Below are 16302 nucleotides of genomic sequence, written 5' to 3'. Positions count from 1 at the left end.
TTGAATATTCATACTTTTATTAACACATATGAAATAAAAAAGTACGTTGGTCTCACATTACAATCCGTTATTCAATGCTTGAAAAATCAAGAATAGAGATGGTTGATCTCATACTAATTCCTTAACGCATACTTGAAAATATATGTCATCTATTTGTTTAAATAATTCAACATGTTGATTCAAAGCGACATGAGCTTAGTTGAACTTGATAAAACATTTAGTAAAATGAGCTATTCATTCAATTTTCGATATTAGAGTATTGGAAGAATCAAATCTAAAACCTCATACTCATGAATAAATATTATTAAGTACTTGAGATACAAAACCCTTGCTTAATACGATCGGATTAGTTTGTAAACAATTTCAGATTTTGTAAAAAGAATCATTCTAATCAAAATAATAAAAAAGTTTCACGCGTAATTAGAACAAGTATTTAACATTATTTTATCTTGAATGAGTGCAATTGTGAGAAGGAATAGGAGACCAAGAAGAGGTGGGAAAGTAGACTTGTAGACTTTTGTAGGCGGCGGGAAATCTAAAAGACCATAAAGCCCCTGGAAAGTTGTATATTAAACAATTTTCTTTGTTTTGTGGTGTAAAATTGGGTCTCTCAATCTTTCAGTTGGCGAATTAGGGTTTTAGGCTGTCTGATTGATTGTTGATTGTATCGAAGATGATTGAGGTGGTGCTGAACGATCGTCTCGGGAAGAAGGTGAAAGTGAAGTGCAACGAGGATGACACCATAGGCGACCTCAAGAAGCTCGTGGCTGCTCAGACGGGTACCCGATCCGACAAGATTCGGATCCAGAAGTGGTACAACGTCTACAAGGACCACATCACCCTCAAGGACTATGAAATCCATGACGGCATGGGCCTCGAGCTCTATTACAACTAAAGGTTCGGATGAATTCTCTGCAATTACATCTATTCTCGTGCTAAAGTTTGTATCTTTACTCAATTGGGGCAGCTCAATTGACTTTTTGGGGTTTTTAATTTTGTTGGGCTCATGGAATTTTTATGGGTTTCTTGTATTAGTTAATTTCCTTGTCAAATTTCAGTGATTACTAGTTTCTATGGCTGTGACATAGTAAAGTATTGCATGCTAAAGTTCTTATCGCATTTTCTTCATTTGTTGGGTTAATGAGATTTTTAGGGTTTCCTCTATTAGTTGATTTCCTCGTCAAATTTCAGTAATTATTAGATTCTATGTCTGCGACACGGTGAAGTAATTCTGAGTAATGCATGCTTCTGATAAACTCTGATCTAATTAAGCAAAGGCTGGAACTTTGATGTGTATACTTTTGGTCCCCGTAGACATTAGTAGCCTGCAAATCCAGTCCTTCCTCATATAATAAAACAAACAAACAGACAGACCGAACAAGATCAAACAGGGAGGCTTGGTGGTGGTTTATTGGGGTTTTTGCTGTGTTCAGTTGTTAATTAAAGAGAAAACTATAGTAGGCTTGATTGATAGCTTGGGTAGGAGTGCAAGTGTTTGTTTCAAATGTTGTTCATTCAGGTTGCTAGGGTTATTCTGGAATTTGGGAAATCAACCAACCCTATATGAATATCGGCATGCTGAACATGTATTACATACCATACAAGTCTTGTTTTGCCCAACATGAGTATCTCATTTAAATTAAGTGTCCATCTGAAACAGTACCCACCTTGTCAATCTCTATGCCTAGCAGCACAGAGCCGGTTTTGGCCGACAATTGTGCCATCTCCTTTAATTGGAAAATAGAGAAGCCTCAAGTGGTTTTTTACTTGATACCAACTGATGAAAAACACCAAAAATATTGCATTAGCAGCATTCTTTCTCTTTTCAGTAAATGAATGAACAGAACTTTAGTTGTTGCTTACATGCATCACTCAATGGTTTCTATGGAAATACGTATGTGGCTTCTGCCTAATTGTTTTGCCCAAGTTTTCTTCTCCTGTTTTTGAAGTTTCAGAATATTAACATAGAAATTTCTGTGTTTTCAGGTGTTACGTTCATATAACAATGCACTGGCGGTGGGATTAGTCTGGGTAAGAAGTGGTTGCATGTATTGCAAAGCCCTAGGATGGTGCAGATTATGTAATCCAGAAACTCTTTTGAAGCGTTTGGACTACTTATGTATATCTGAGTGTTAACTGCATACATTTGTGTAATTGTGTTGGATGAATTGAATTTCCTTGGCAATCGTAAAAATGATCTTCTGTGTGATATGCAGAATCATTATATACATATATAGTATATCTTTGTTTGTGGCATTATATACTTGATTTAAATCAGGTTATGATATTTATTATGTTTCTGCTTCCACTGAATTTGAGAATTTAAATGCTATGCAACTTTTGGTCGAGGCCTGCCAAAGGACAGTTGCCCCAAGCTTAATAGCCGTGTCCTCCTCTAATCTTAGCTTTCTCCCGTGTCTCAGTCCAATTAAAAGGACATAAGTATCACTAAATGAAGAAAAACTTAGTAGCATGAGGATAACACTATTTTGTTATTTCTAATGTCCTGTCATGTGCACGCATATCATAGTGTTATTGGCCTCGAATAGTGAAATAGTGTTATTCTTGTTTCATTGAAGTCTTTCTTCAATAAATGGGATCGGCTATACTACGATATTTCTTTTCTAAAAAAAGTAGTATAGTTAGGTGGTTATACTGTTTTTGACAAGTAAGTTTTCGTATATATATATGTATATATGCTAAATAGTATAGCCGAGGGGCTATAATCTCGGACATTTTTCAAAACCGTATAGCAGCGCGGCTTTACTAATATAGCCGGGCGGATATATTGGTTTTGACAAGTGGGCACCTAAGAGCTAGGCGGATTTTTTTTGTACTATAAATAGTATAGCCGCACGGCTATACTTGCTAACCCCTTTTTAGCCGCCGGGCTATACGTGGGTTTTTTTTTTCCAAAATAGTATAGCCGCTCGGCTTTACTCTAATTTCTTTTTTGGGTCCTGATTTAATACCAGTTGGAACATGTATCAGCCACTCTGTTTAAACACAAGCCCTAGGTCTCTAAAAAATTATATCAAATTCATAGAGAACATTAATATCATCATTCTTATACAGCTTCAGAGATAAACACACAAATTTCGCTAGAAATCAAAACCCTAGTGCCAAGACTTTGATTTAGATAGTTGTATCTTGGTGGAGCAAATGTCTGCAGAACTACAAGCACTGAGTAAGGATGAAATTCTATTTCAAAGACATTGCAATTCTGCAAGCCTCTATCTGCAAAAATAATCAGTTTTTAATTTATAGCCATATTTAATTTTATTTAAACAATTAAATTATTAGAATAATATTGATTGTTGTTCCTCCAACAAGTTTCACTCGAGAAAACGAGTTAGATCAAAGCAAACATACCCGCACAAAAAAAATTTTGAACTTTAAAATTTTAAAATTGATTTACTATGAAATTTCTCTCTTCAATATGTACTTTAGAAATGTTGAAACTAGCCAATTAATGTTAATAAATTATAAACTAATGCAACTAGGAGGGTACTTTTTAATTTTTTTTAAAAAGTAAATGGTATAGCCGGGCGGCTATACTACGGTATTTCTTTTTTCAAAAGTTTGTCTAGCTGCGCAGCTATACTGGTTTTGACACGTGGGTCCCACTTTTTAAATATTAAATAGTATAGCCGCACGGCTATACCCGGGTATTTTTTATTTTAAAAACCAGTATAGCCGTTAATAGTATAGCCGTGGGGCTATACGGGTTTTGACACGTGGGCACCTAAGCGCTAGGCGGGGCCTTTTTTTTTTTTTTTTTCTATAAATAGTATAGCCACGACTATACTCGCATATTTTACAAAACAGTAGAGCCTCACGACTACACTAGAATTTTTCTTTAAAAAAAAAAAAAAGTATCTCCATCCAGCTATACTTGTTTTCTTTACCTGTATTGGGTACACCTAAGAATTTCTCCTCATATATTGTTGCCTTGCCCTTCATGCTGCACGTCCAAATCCAAATCATATCAAAGTCTTTAGACCAAATTTGGCAGGCCTTTGTGTTCCTTGTATGGTCTTTAAAAGAGTTGGCAGCTCCTCATAGTTTGGGCCTTTAAACCATTTGAACTATTAAGCATTAGTATTTGTACTTGATTTTTATGTACATATTTTTTTATTTATAATTATTTTTCTGCCCTATTGCAACAATTATTAAAATGGACTGAATTTATAAAAAGTAAGAATATAAAATTATTGATATGTGTATATATTTTCTAATTATATATAAAAAAAAATTTAAAATTATTTTCAGTGTGGATACATTTTGAATCTTGTTTGGGTTCTAGGAATTTTTAGAAATTGGGCTCAATCCAAATATTAGCCCAAAGGCAAAACATTCAAGGGCCTCAATTCCCAATTTCTAACATAACATGGCATGCCGAATTTAGACGACACGTCGCTGTCACAACGAAGGGCATAGTAGGCAGAGATTGTGGGGACCACAGCAGCACGGGGGAGTGGTTAGTATGCCACGTCATCCGAATCTCTGTCGTTTTTGGAAGAGACTTTGGCGTTAACTTGTAAGAGAGTACGACACGGACATGACCAAGACAAACAACGCCCCAGAAACTCCAGAGGGACAAAGGGAGGGGACGAGAGAGAGAGGAGGACAACAAAAAATTCAGGTGTTGGCGGGCCCATAACTTGTACCATAAGCCTCCATCATCCATATTCAATTCATTTTTTACTCTCCTGCTGATGGCTTCTTCTCCTGTAAATTAAATTTTAACTCAGATGGTAAGCCTAAAATCAACTGCGACAAGACAATTTAGATTATGATAAAATTAGAAAATCCTCTAAATCTTTTTCTTCTTCTTCTTAGGTTCTTCAAAAAATAATGGGCTTACCAATATTCACTCATGTCCATGTTTTGAAAAGATAATTCATTTATAATAAGGATTCAATTATAATGATAGAGCACTTTTCTCTCACATCAATGACGATAATGAACTCGGTCTTTCCTAAAATTCGAATAATTATAAAAAAAATATAACTTTAGATAAGCGTCGAAATAATTGAGAAATATATACAGAAAAAAATGGGCAAGATAACAATTTGTCAAAGCAAGCAAGGAACAAATTAAAAATAATTCCCGCATGGTGCATTTTTAATTGAGAATGTGTTGCAAGCGTAGGGTTTTTCTCACGAGGCAACACGAAACTTGCAGTAGCCCCCACTCATAGACATCAAATAGATGCTATGAATTTCAAACCCAAATTGATTGATCTCTTGAATGAAAACAACACTAGCAATAGCAAGTTTTGTTTGTCAATGGTGGAATCTTGAATACTTATTTCTACTTGTATATGTATAAATGTGGGATGCTTTGTTATCGTGGTGTGAATTCCACTTCATTTCATTTATATTATTCACTCATGAGAAGCTTCCTAATTTATAAAAAAAAAAAATTGATGAGATATTTAGTTATATACTTATTCTTAGCACTAGTGATATAGATAAATCCTACACCATTTAATTTTTATAAACAAATTAATAGTTGGCCATATTGAATTTAATTTTGATTATTAAATTACTTTGATAACCTATTGAGTGTTTTGGATTTTTTATGAGGTTTTGGGGTTGGATTTGTTTTACGAAATCGATGGCAGTTTGTAATTTATTAGGAAGTTCGAAGTCTCTTTGTTATGTTGTAAATGGGCTTTGGATGTGTTTCGAAAGTCCATTTTATGTAGGATTTTTTTTATAAATTTGCCCTCTACATTGGGTATAATAATGAATCTCCTAAAAATATTTTGAAACTACATAAATAAATTCATAAGAAAAGTACTAAGTACGTACAAAGGAACTATTAACTATATACATCAAACAAACCTAAATACTATTGCATTTTTTGGGATTCCAAATTTGAAATGGTTGAGTTTACTATTCCTTACAATCCTTACTTATACAGAAAAGAATATGGATGGAGTTCATAGGAAAAATCAGTAACTTTAAAATTTTATGAGTAACAATCATTTATGCATGTATCGGCAACTCTCAACCCTTAATGTAGTTGTCAATACAGCTTTATAACTAAAAGTTATTGCACGCGTGTGAGTGATTGTCCTTCATTCCGCAGTGGAATTGAAGTGGGACATATGAGAAAAGAACATGGTGTGGTAGTGGCAAGGGGCAACAAACCCTAATGGGAGGTGGGAGGAGGTGGAATATTATAAAGAGAGAGAGCAAGGACATGGAGACAGGTTTTAGCCAATACTCATTGAATGTTGATGACGTATTTGTCCCTTGAACAATACCCTATTTCCCGTTCCTTGGATCTCTCAATTCTCAAAAGAAAACCCACTTCCAAGTGAAGCCTTCTCTTCCTCCTTCCCTTGTGCATATTTCTGTGCACCAAAACCTGACACTTCCTTAACGTAATTCTAAAGTCAAGTAATCCCTAGGGACGAGATTGTCTCCCATCTCATCTCATCTCATCTCATCTTATGAAACAAATGAATGTGTTTTGTTTAATTTTCTAGGTCGAAACCATGCCATGTATGGTGGTGGAAAGTGGGTTCTGAAAACTAAGTGAGTTAACACAGAAAAAATAAAACAAACAATGCTTTGGCCTTGGGAAAGGTATTTGTCTCCTTTTTCTCTCTGTTTCTGCTTTGACCACCGTTTATTTGACTATTTGTTTTGGGCCATTGGGGTGTCAAATTAAATGCCAACTCGCAAGAGTTCAATGAGGTCAAGGTAAGGTAACCTCTTGCCTTGTGATTTTTCTAAATTTTGGCTAAGCTTGGTGTCTCAGATTAGATTGTATTATTTTAATTAAATTGAATACGTATTGAGATTGAAATTATTAAATTAGATAAAAGTCTAATATATTGTGCTTTACAATTCTCATTTTAAAAAGTGAAATTCAACTCAAATCCAACTCGAGTCGAATCAACACGTTAAAAAGCCATTTGTAATAAGATTTGATTAGATATTTGTTGCCCAACTTGGCTTCCAAAACCTATAGCTACCCAACCCGTGAGTGTGATGTGTTTAGTTTGTGAATTTCAATTCAAGTTATGACAGGAGATGAGGTGAAATGATGGATAGATCCCAAATTTGATTCCTTCAACCTTATCGAAGACAGAGGTAATGTTGCGTTGGGCCTACCAAAGACTTGTCTATCTGGAATTACCTGTGTTTTGGTCCTCCCTATTAATTAAAACGAAAACGACTGAGTTTGATGATTGTCTCCATAATATATAAAATAACTCAATTCAATTTCTACATTATTGAAAACAAGATAATCCCAGTCAGTCACATGATGTGACTCTCATCATTTCCAAATTGAAGTAACTTTACAAAACACCTACCGGATTATTTGCAATGGGGTCCGACCCGAAAAGTCGGTGATTTAGGTGACCACGGTTGGTAGTTAGTTCGTGAAAGCTCAAACTCACTACAAACTTTTTTATACAAATTCACTTAAATTGCAATTTGAATAAAACTTCATTTTATGTCGATATGTTACGTGAAGAAGTTGTCGTACCTACGTGATATTACCGTCTCGTCTCTCACCTATTAATTAATTCAGGAAGTAAAAATGTAAAAAGGGAAAAGCAAAAATTGTGAAAACAAAGGAAAACAGCGCGGTCAACGAAACGGCGCAACACAAGCGAAAAAGTCTCTCACCTTTTCCGAGCTGACGTTGCCCACACGTGAACCCCATTAATAAATTAAATTAAATGAACGCCGCGTGGGACCCACGGAGTTCTCACGTGCGGCTGATTAAGTTAAACAGACAGAATGTGTTTTTTGTTTGTTCCTTTCTGCTTCTTTTGTTTTTCCCCACGTATTAGTTATTGACTTTGTCTTTGACAATTTTTTGTTTTACAATCCCCATAAATAATTTATAATTAAAAAAACAATATTTATTTATTTATTTTACTCACATAATGGTTGGTGGTTTAATAATTAATTACTGTAAGTATCCCACACTTTGTGGCGTTAAGATTGGGACAATTAATTAAATAATTAATTTTACTTGTATGCTTCGGTTTGGTTTACAACTTTCAGCTGAGAGAAACAAAAACTATGGTTGTCTTCAAATCCGCGTGGCAGTCTTGTAGTAGTTGTTGGGTGTTCTTGATTAAAATCCCTGAAAATCTGCTGTCGTGTAAAACATCTGATTCTCTTTAACAAACCATGAGATTAAGAGGAGGATTAAGTCAACTTATCTTGAAAACTTTGATGGTGAAAACTGATTAGACCTTTAACCAACTCTTTTTTCTTGGTCATGCACGGAACTAATTTAATCCTTGTGCCTTTTGTTGTTTGAGAAGAAAGTTTGGGATCCTTTTCTCATTGGTTGAATGGCACAGAGTGTCAAAAACTCATGCAAGAAGGCAACAAAAACACACAAAGAAAAAGAGGCAGCATCTTGAATTTTGATTCACAATTAGGGAAGATAACAGATTTTAAGAATACTTAATTAGTGTAGTCTTTCTGACAACTGTTATCGTTAGCAAGAAATACTTCCTTCATAGTGTTCTAACTATTTGGAATATTAGGTCTTTTTTTAATGAAAATTTACTTGGAGTATGTAGGCCTTGAGTCATTGTTTAGTTTTGTTTCTTCAACCAAAAGAGAGAGAGAGAGTGTTTTAACTACATATAGAAAACAACAAATAAGCCAAACTCACTCATGGGAGCCTAATGTGCATGTTCCACTGAAAAAAAACTGCCTTCTTAGAAGGCTTCAGCCATTATCAAAAGGGTTTTAAGTACATATGCCAACTCCTACAAAACTACTTATACTTGTACGATTTGGCTGCCAAAAAATTACAAAAAAGGGAGAAACCTCAAAGAAAAGAAGAAGAAAAAAAACCTGATCAAATTATGATACTGTTATCAAGTTCTAAAAATGTAAACATTCCTTCTTTGACAAAGATTAAAAAAAAATTACAAAGCCGGAAGGATTTAGATTGGAAGCTCAAAAATTGAATCAGGGCGGCTTCTCCCAGAACTTCAGGAAGGGTAAATGGTCAGCATGGAAACAAAGGATTTTATCAACCAGCTGTACAATTGAATCAAGGTTTTATTCTTTCTTTACATTCCTACATTGTTGCTGCCTGAATCCATTAGAATCGTCAATCTCCTTGCTGTTCTCATGAAGTCACTGCAACTTCAACAAAAAATTGATCAACATATTACCTCGAAAACCTTTCATTTGATAAGTACAAGGATTAAATCCTCCATTCTACAGACCCATTACACAATTCAGTGGGAATTGATTCATACCTGAATGGTTCATCTCCGATGTGTTTGACTGCACCAGTAGCATCTCGATAGAGCACATGGTTTAGCGTCTCAGAATTTTCTATGCCAAACATGTCGGCCAGTTTCCTATTCAGTTCATCGTAAGATCCAAACACTGAAAGGTCAAGAGTGCGACCTACATCTTCTGATTCCATGAAGACTTTACAGTGACCAGTTTCCAAACTCGGTTCAGTTTCTTGCCGAGTATCCTTATACCATTGGAAACCTTCACAAGATGAGCGCTCTTGTAGGCTTTGTTGGTGAAGTGCAGATCCAGAATTATCAGAAAGATTAGCGGTTTTCTCTGCATTCCCATCCGATGAACTATTTCCAGTAAGAACTGGTGAGACTGTATCACCAGAGCAGCTCAGAGAAATCTGCTGCTCAGTAAGTATTGGTTGACCAAAGAGTACGAGCTGCGGTGGCTTTACATCATCAGGTTTCTTTGAAGTCTGGGTAGAATGTGCCATCGTCAACAAACAAGAAACATTCTCGCTCATGGTAGGTTTTTGAGTCATTGTGTTATTGGAGAATTTAGTTGCTGTAGCAGCATGATCAAGAGGCGTGAAACCAGCCGGAAATAGACCTGTCTGCAGTTTATTGAGGTGCATATCTGATAAGGATAGACCATAATGACCATGCCTGGCTCCCTGCATGCCAGCAGGAGTTTTGTCGGGCAGACAACCAAAAGGGCTGCTGGGTCCAAGGAGGTTGCCGGAGAATGTCGGCATAGGAAGTTGGCCTTCAAATGGGAAGTCAGGGTGTTGAGGCAGTCTCATCTTCTTCCTTGGTGGTGAGAAGGGTGTCAGATGGATGGCGGGCATATTTGATACCAATTCTACCAACCATGGGCTAACGCGCTTCACATTTTGAAGTAAATCAGGTTCATCCCAGGTAACCTGCAACATATGAATTCAGAGAACCGAAGGAATTGAATTCAATGGCTAAAAATCATGGCTCTTCCTAGATGCAATTGTTCATCAAACTTGAACAACATAATGTTGAATGTCAAATGCACTCTGTGAGGAGGGGCAAAAAACACTTGATTTAGACTAGGTATTTGGTATGGACAAGCACCTAAAAGCTAATAAACTTGTCGGAAAACAGATTAAACTATAACAGAGGAGCCATAAGGCAAAGTGAACTGAAAGGAGTAAGGAAAAGAGAGCGAAATTGGACATTAAATGACGATTGATGAGCCAATGTTCCACGGTGCAGTCTGGGGATCAGTTTTCTCCATTCCGATGGAAAAGAGTTTGTTTGCTCATTACATTAGATGGAAGAAAATGAGATTGATTATAAAAAACTAAATTAAAAATGACCACAAGAACTTAGAGAACCGTAATTACAGAGCACATTCTGTTATCAGACAGAGAGAGGGAGAGAGAGAGTAGTACCTGGAGAAGCCTCCAAGGTGACTCTGGCCAGCGCAAAGGCTCAGCAACCTGAACAGAGGATATAGTTCCCATGAACCAACTTATCCGGGAAGAATCCTCAGTTTCAAAAGCCATCTTGAATCTCATTCCGGGACACCACCGGATCTGCAATGCTGCTTTTACCAATGAGGCTTTCACACAGAACTCGGGGGTACTTGCTCGAGGGTAGTAAACAACCTCAAAGGGCTGTCCATTTGAAGCAAGTGTTGCGGCTTCAAAAACCGATTCAGGCCCGACTTTCCCCTTACCCATTAGACTTCCATTCGAATTCGAGCCATTCCCATTGCCATTTCTCATTAGCTTGTTCTCATCCTCCCTCAAAAACGCAGAGTATCCACCATATGGCATGGTACAATTCCCACCCGTTGGATTCCACCCTGAAGATGACTCAGGTCCACCTCCAATTCCCCTCTTTGCTCGACGAATTCCGACACAAAGATCACCATTCTCTGCCCTCAAAAACACAATTGAATCCCCTGCAACAAGCTTCTTATGGTTCACAAAAGTACTCCACCCTGTGGTCAACAGATGCCTCCTAGGGGTCCCCCTGTAAATGTGCCTAAACTTCCAAGTTTCACCATGAACATCCTTAGCCAGGATTGTCTGAACAGGGGGATCTGCGGAGTAATCCAATCGCGGGAAGATGGTTTCTGCACAATATCTCGGGACAGAGAAGCCGCCGCCATTGTTTGCATCGGATTGCGTCAGCGTTTTCGCAAATGAGGCGGGTTTATCCGGCGTTTCAGACCCATTAAGCCCTCCAATTCCATCATCCTCATAACCAGCCTCACTAGCACTCAAAGGAACCAACCTAATTTTTGCATAAACCTCATCAGTCTCAGGATCAGCCATGAACTTAATAGCAGAGACCCTGCAGAAGATGTATGGAGGAACCCTCGGGAAGTTCCTGAAATCAACAGGTCCACAGGCATGCTCAGCATGGCCCTGAGGGAAGTAGAAGACCTTGGCATTCACTGGAGGCATTTGAACCATGCCTCCAGCACAGGCATGCCATAGCTGAGGATCTAAGCACTTCTCCCCCTCCTTCAATTTCTCTTTTGAATCCATAAACGTAATCATATCAATTCTCTTTAAAAGAAGAAGAAAAAAAAATTGCAAAAATCCCTCTTCTTCTTGCCTCTCAGTAAATGCTGCAAACCACATCAACCAACCCAAATTAGGCAAATTACTCACAGAATTCAATCAAACCCTAGAAAAAAACAAAAAACAACCAATCCAATTAATGAAGTGCATTTCATAAATTTCTTACCTTATAAAAGCATACATGAATCAGAAGCAGAGCCGAAAAAGAAAGCTCCTCGCCACGTTTTCACTAGAAAATCTTCACAACCCCCCAGCAGTATCTAATTTTCCCAACAACCAAACTTGAACTTGAAAGTTCAAATCCATGTTTTGTTTTCCCAATTCAGAGGGTCAATTGCCCTGCCACGCCAACCCTAAGAAATACACAGAATTCCAAGCTGCTTCGTCTCCCACCCAACTTTAACAGAAGACTGAATTCACAATCTCCAAACCCTTTACTGAACCACTCCAAAGCCACCAACTTTTTTATCACAAAAAAAAAGGAAAAAAAAAACTGAGACTCAAAAACTGAACAAACACTCTGCTCTGTTCGAAATTCCAATCCACCGAGCCCTCAAGCCTCAATCTCTACGTCTTACTTTGAACAAAACTCGAGATCTACGGCGAGAAAATCAATCTCTGCTATCCACGTAATTGGAAAACGAGAGCTTGCAGCTCCTCCAAAGTCTCCGGCGAATTCACAGCAGAAAAATCTCCGACGGAAGAAAAAAAAAAAAAAGAAGAGTCGTCGGGGTTGAATATCTCTCAGAATCTTCGTTGTCTTCTTCGCTTCAAGGACTTCAATCATCAACGACTGTTTGGCCAACACAGAAGAAGATAAAAAGCCATAGACACAGAGAGCAGAGCACCTTTTGGATCATGCAAGAGTCCAAAAGCACACTCAGCAAATAACACCAAAATTAAAATAAATACATTCATATATATATATATATATATAGAGAGAGAGAGAGAGAGAGAGAGAGAGAGAGAGAGAGAGAGAGTTTCAATTTTTACTGCAAATATCAAAGCGGGCAGTGGTAGTCAGTGTCACTGTTTGTGTCAAACGCATTACCACGATTAGTATTTCAATAAAAATTATTTTGCATATTAAATTTTAATGAAATATTAGTGGATGTGTCTTGGGGAATAAATATTCTATTATAATGTTATAATATAGGTAGACGACAATACGTTTTTGTGTTGATGAATATTCACGTGTAATAACACGATTAGATTGGGGTATCAGAGAAAAATTACTTGTTCAAGACAATACTTTAAATGTAGTTGGCCTGGAGTAGAATAAATTGAGTCTTAATGAATACTCACATGTTATAAACACAAGACATATCACATATTTATCGACACAAATTTTTCATATTAATGCAATGGGATTTAAGAATAATCTAGCAATACAAAGCATTTATACTAGCAAGTCAACAATTAGTTAGTAATATTTTATTTATTTAGGAAATTTAATTTTTAATATGAATTTTGATTTCTTAGCTTTTTCTTCGGATCTGAAGAAAGTGTATCTTGAGAAGCCAGCAAAACAACAAAGATGTTTAAGGAAGCTATACTTTTTTAATTTCCTCTTATTCTATTCGCACCAATAAATTATTATTTATTTAATTCTATTCTGAGCAATCAAACAGGGTCTTATTTATATTAGATTATAAGATGAAGCTTCAAAGTTTCAAAGTAGTATCATTGATTTCCGTGTCCCGCGAGAAATTGAAAGTCGCCCGAGTGGGGTTGAGTGTTCGCTTTTCAGTTTTGCTCTAAAATCAAGGCAAGCTAGTCGTTAACTCCTAACCGCGGTTAACGACTAAACTCTACTAGTCAATGACCTAAGGTTTTCCTTACTTATATTATATATATATATATATATCTATATATTAAAAATACAAATCGCGATAGTATTATTTTGAGGATAATGATTAAAACAAGTACACTATAAAAAAAATAATTTTGAGTCCTAAAGAATTAAGTGTACATCTTTATGCATAAAGGTTTGATCTTTAGACTATTAAGTAGCTTATCATCTCTCAATTGCAAAGCCGGAGAATTAACATTACCCCTATTTATTTTTTTATTTTATAACAATGACCTTTTGTTTTTGGTTATATTAGGGACCCAAGTGTTAGTGATCCTAAACATTGCTAAATTTGAAACTTTAATCTAAATGGGGACTTAAATCCGTCTTAATGAGGATTCTAAATGTTTGAACTCTTTATGTTATGATTTTTTAGGGGTCATATTGAAAGATGGGGTGTTCAATGAACACCAACCCAAGTAATTTTACCTAAGTCAACAATTTAGTTTATACAAATTAAATTCATCTTTCACTACAATATTAATGTTTTATGTACAATAACACTATTTTTAGTCATTTGTATGGAGGATTGAATGAATTCATAGCTTTAGTGTACAATGAACACTATTTTTAGTCATTTGTAAGTACAATCAAACTCATAGACGTGCCCAATTGTACTTTTTTACTATCCCAAGTCCTCACTCTTTTGAAGACACCATAAATAGTACATTCAAAGTAATTCAGGCCTACGTAATCTAATTTCTGACTATATAAAGCTTCATAAATAAAAGGGCTTTTCTACTTTGGGAAATCCAATATTATGAATCTAAGAGATATTGTACGTTCTATGAACAAGACATCCACTCTTTATTAAAGGACGAATTGTTGACATGATAGGATATTATGTTGATATCATTATCGATAACAAAACCCGTCTTTTAACAAGAACCCGACGATGATGCACAAAGAACTGTATATTATACGAAGACATACTATTCTATTGAATAACCGATCATTGTTGCATCCAAATGGATTCTGGTTTATATGAAACTATGAGTTATATCAACTTAACTATCTGGTCTCGTTACCACTGAGTGGTCATATATCCAGTGGGAGCAGTCCCTTTGATTCACAACCTCCAAGCCGACCCGATTATGACAAGGCGTACAATTCCCATTACATAATGTTTGCATTTTCTACTTTCCTCTAGGTGATCATTATGTTATAAACTAGGGCCACACCGTGAGAAATGTTGCAAACTCCGTAGATAGAGACCTCCTAACCAAAAACACATGAGCTCCTGCATCTTTTCGGGACCTACCAATTTAATTAACCAATTAGACAACTGAAAAAAGAAAGTGGTTGGGGGCACCAAAACAAAACCAATACCAAAACCACAGCTCACTGGGCCTCTCCATTCTCACCCACATTCATTTACTCAAATTTGTAACCCTAGCTAGCAACCATATATATATATTTTTTAATCTCAGACATCAAATTTAGGTGGGTTTTTGTCCCTCAATTTCTCAATGCTCCGCACGGACCAAGCAAAAAACATTTAAACCCATACCCATCTAACCCACCAGCATAACACAGGCACCGCAAAATGCAAATGATTTGTTCATTTGTTCTAAGATATTGATTCTTTCTTTATTATTACTCATAGCATCTTATTTTCTTCTTCTTTGGTGGTTGTTGCCTTTAATTGTCTCATAATTCTTGCATGCCCCTTATGCCACATGACAATACAAGTTCAAGTCTTTAAGAGGGATTGTTAGCAGCGGTGGTGGGACTCAAATTTTGGGCATGGATAGCGAATATAACGATCCTTATCAACTCAACCAACCCTCGTTGACAAATACATATACTTATGTTGTTGTTGGAAAAGCATGTAAATACGTGCTTAAAAATGGAAGAAAATGCTTTCAGGTATGATGGAAGTGCTGAAAATCCAATCAACTCCGCTTAAAACCAACTAATTTAATCTAATTTAGTCGTCTTTATGATTTTGACATATCATAAATTTTTATTTAAAAAATTATATTTTATGTTTGCATTGGTTGACTGGTTTTACCTGGGTCATGAAAATAAAATAATCATATCACACCCAATTTTATTATAATTTGTAGTAGAATTTGAAATTATAATTATAAATTTAATGCCGAAATGTTATCTCTTCTTCTTTTTTTTTTTTTCAACGTGGTAACATTATTTTTATATATGACATCAAAACATAAAATAAAAAAGTTATTTGCATATTAACATATTATAATTATACGTTTAGAGCATCCACAATGTACTCCATAAACTACCTCCTTTGATAAAAGGAAGGAAGTGAGAAAACTCACCTCCAACCATGCTCCCAATGAAACTCCTAAAATAAAAGAGACCTCTAGGAGCTTCTAAATCTGAGGAGAGAGAAAGGACTCCTAGTGGCTCCCTATAAATAATTTTTGCTTTACTTTAATGCTAACTATTTTATATGAAGAGGGAGCATTTATGCTAAACTAAAAAAGAAAATAAATAATTTATAATTCCCTAAACTAAAGAGTATGGTTGGAGTTGAAATTTTATAAGGAGCTCCTAAAATAACTTTATAGTGTTTTTAGCTAAATTTTAACTAAAATAAGGAGACTCTTAGCAGTGGCGGAGCTAGAAGCTAATCTGGGGGGGGGGGGGGGGGGGGGGGG

General features: G+C 36.1%; 2 protein-coding genes across 5 annotated transcripts; one reads left to right on the top strand and one right to left on the bottom strand.

Annotated features, from left to right (window-relative positions):
- Positions 582–2303, top strand: LOC18774940 (ubiquitin-like protein 5). Its single transcript, XM_007205018.2, has 2 exons — positions 582–897; positions 1987–2303. Exon 1 carries the CDS (start codon positions 674–676, stop codon positions 893–895), a length of 222 nt encoding a protein of 73 aa, XP_007205080.1. The 5' UTR covers positions 582–673; the 3' UTR covers positions 896–897; positions 1987–2303.
- On the bottom strand, positions 8681–12730 carry LOC18775508 (auxin response factor 18). 4 transcript variants are annotated; one of them, XM_020566385.1, is made up of 4 exons: positions 11987–12729; positions 10678–11867; positions 9263–10179; positions 8681–9140 (listed from the first exon to the last, which is right to left on the bottom strand). In XM_020566385.1, exons 2-4 carry the CDS (start codon positions 11794–11796, stop codon positions 9071–9073), a joined length of 2106 nt encoding a protein of 701 aa, XP_020421974.1. In that variant the 5' UTR covers positions 11797–11867; positions 11987–12729; the 3' UTR covers positions 8681–9070. The 4 variants fall into 4 exon arrangements, with proteins under 4 accessions (XP_020421974.1, XP_020421972.1, XP_020421973.1 ...); XM_007207991.2 differs by having other exon boundaries at positions 8924–9146; positions 11987–12730; XM_020566383.1 differs by having other exon boundaries at positions 8681–9146; positions 10678–12730.

Source organism: Prunus persica, chromosome G6, assembly GCF_000346465.2.
Source record: "Prunus persica cultivar Lovell chromosome G6, Prunus_persica_NCBIv2, whole genome shotgun sequence".
NCBI classification, from domain to species: Eukaryota; Viridiplantae; Streptophyta; class Magnoliopsida; order Rosales; family Rosaceae; genus Prunus; species Prunus persica.
The sequence above is the reverse complement of the archived record's forward strand: the minus strand, read 5'-3'. Positions and strand labels throughout refer to the sequence as shown.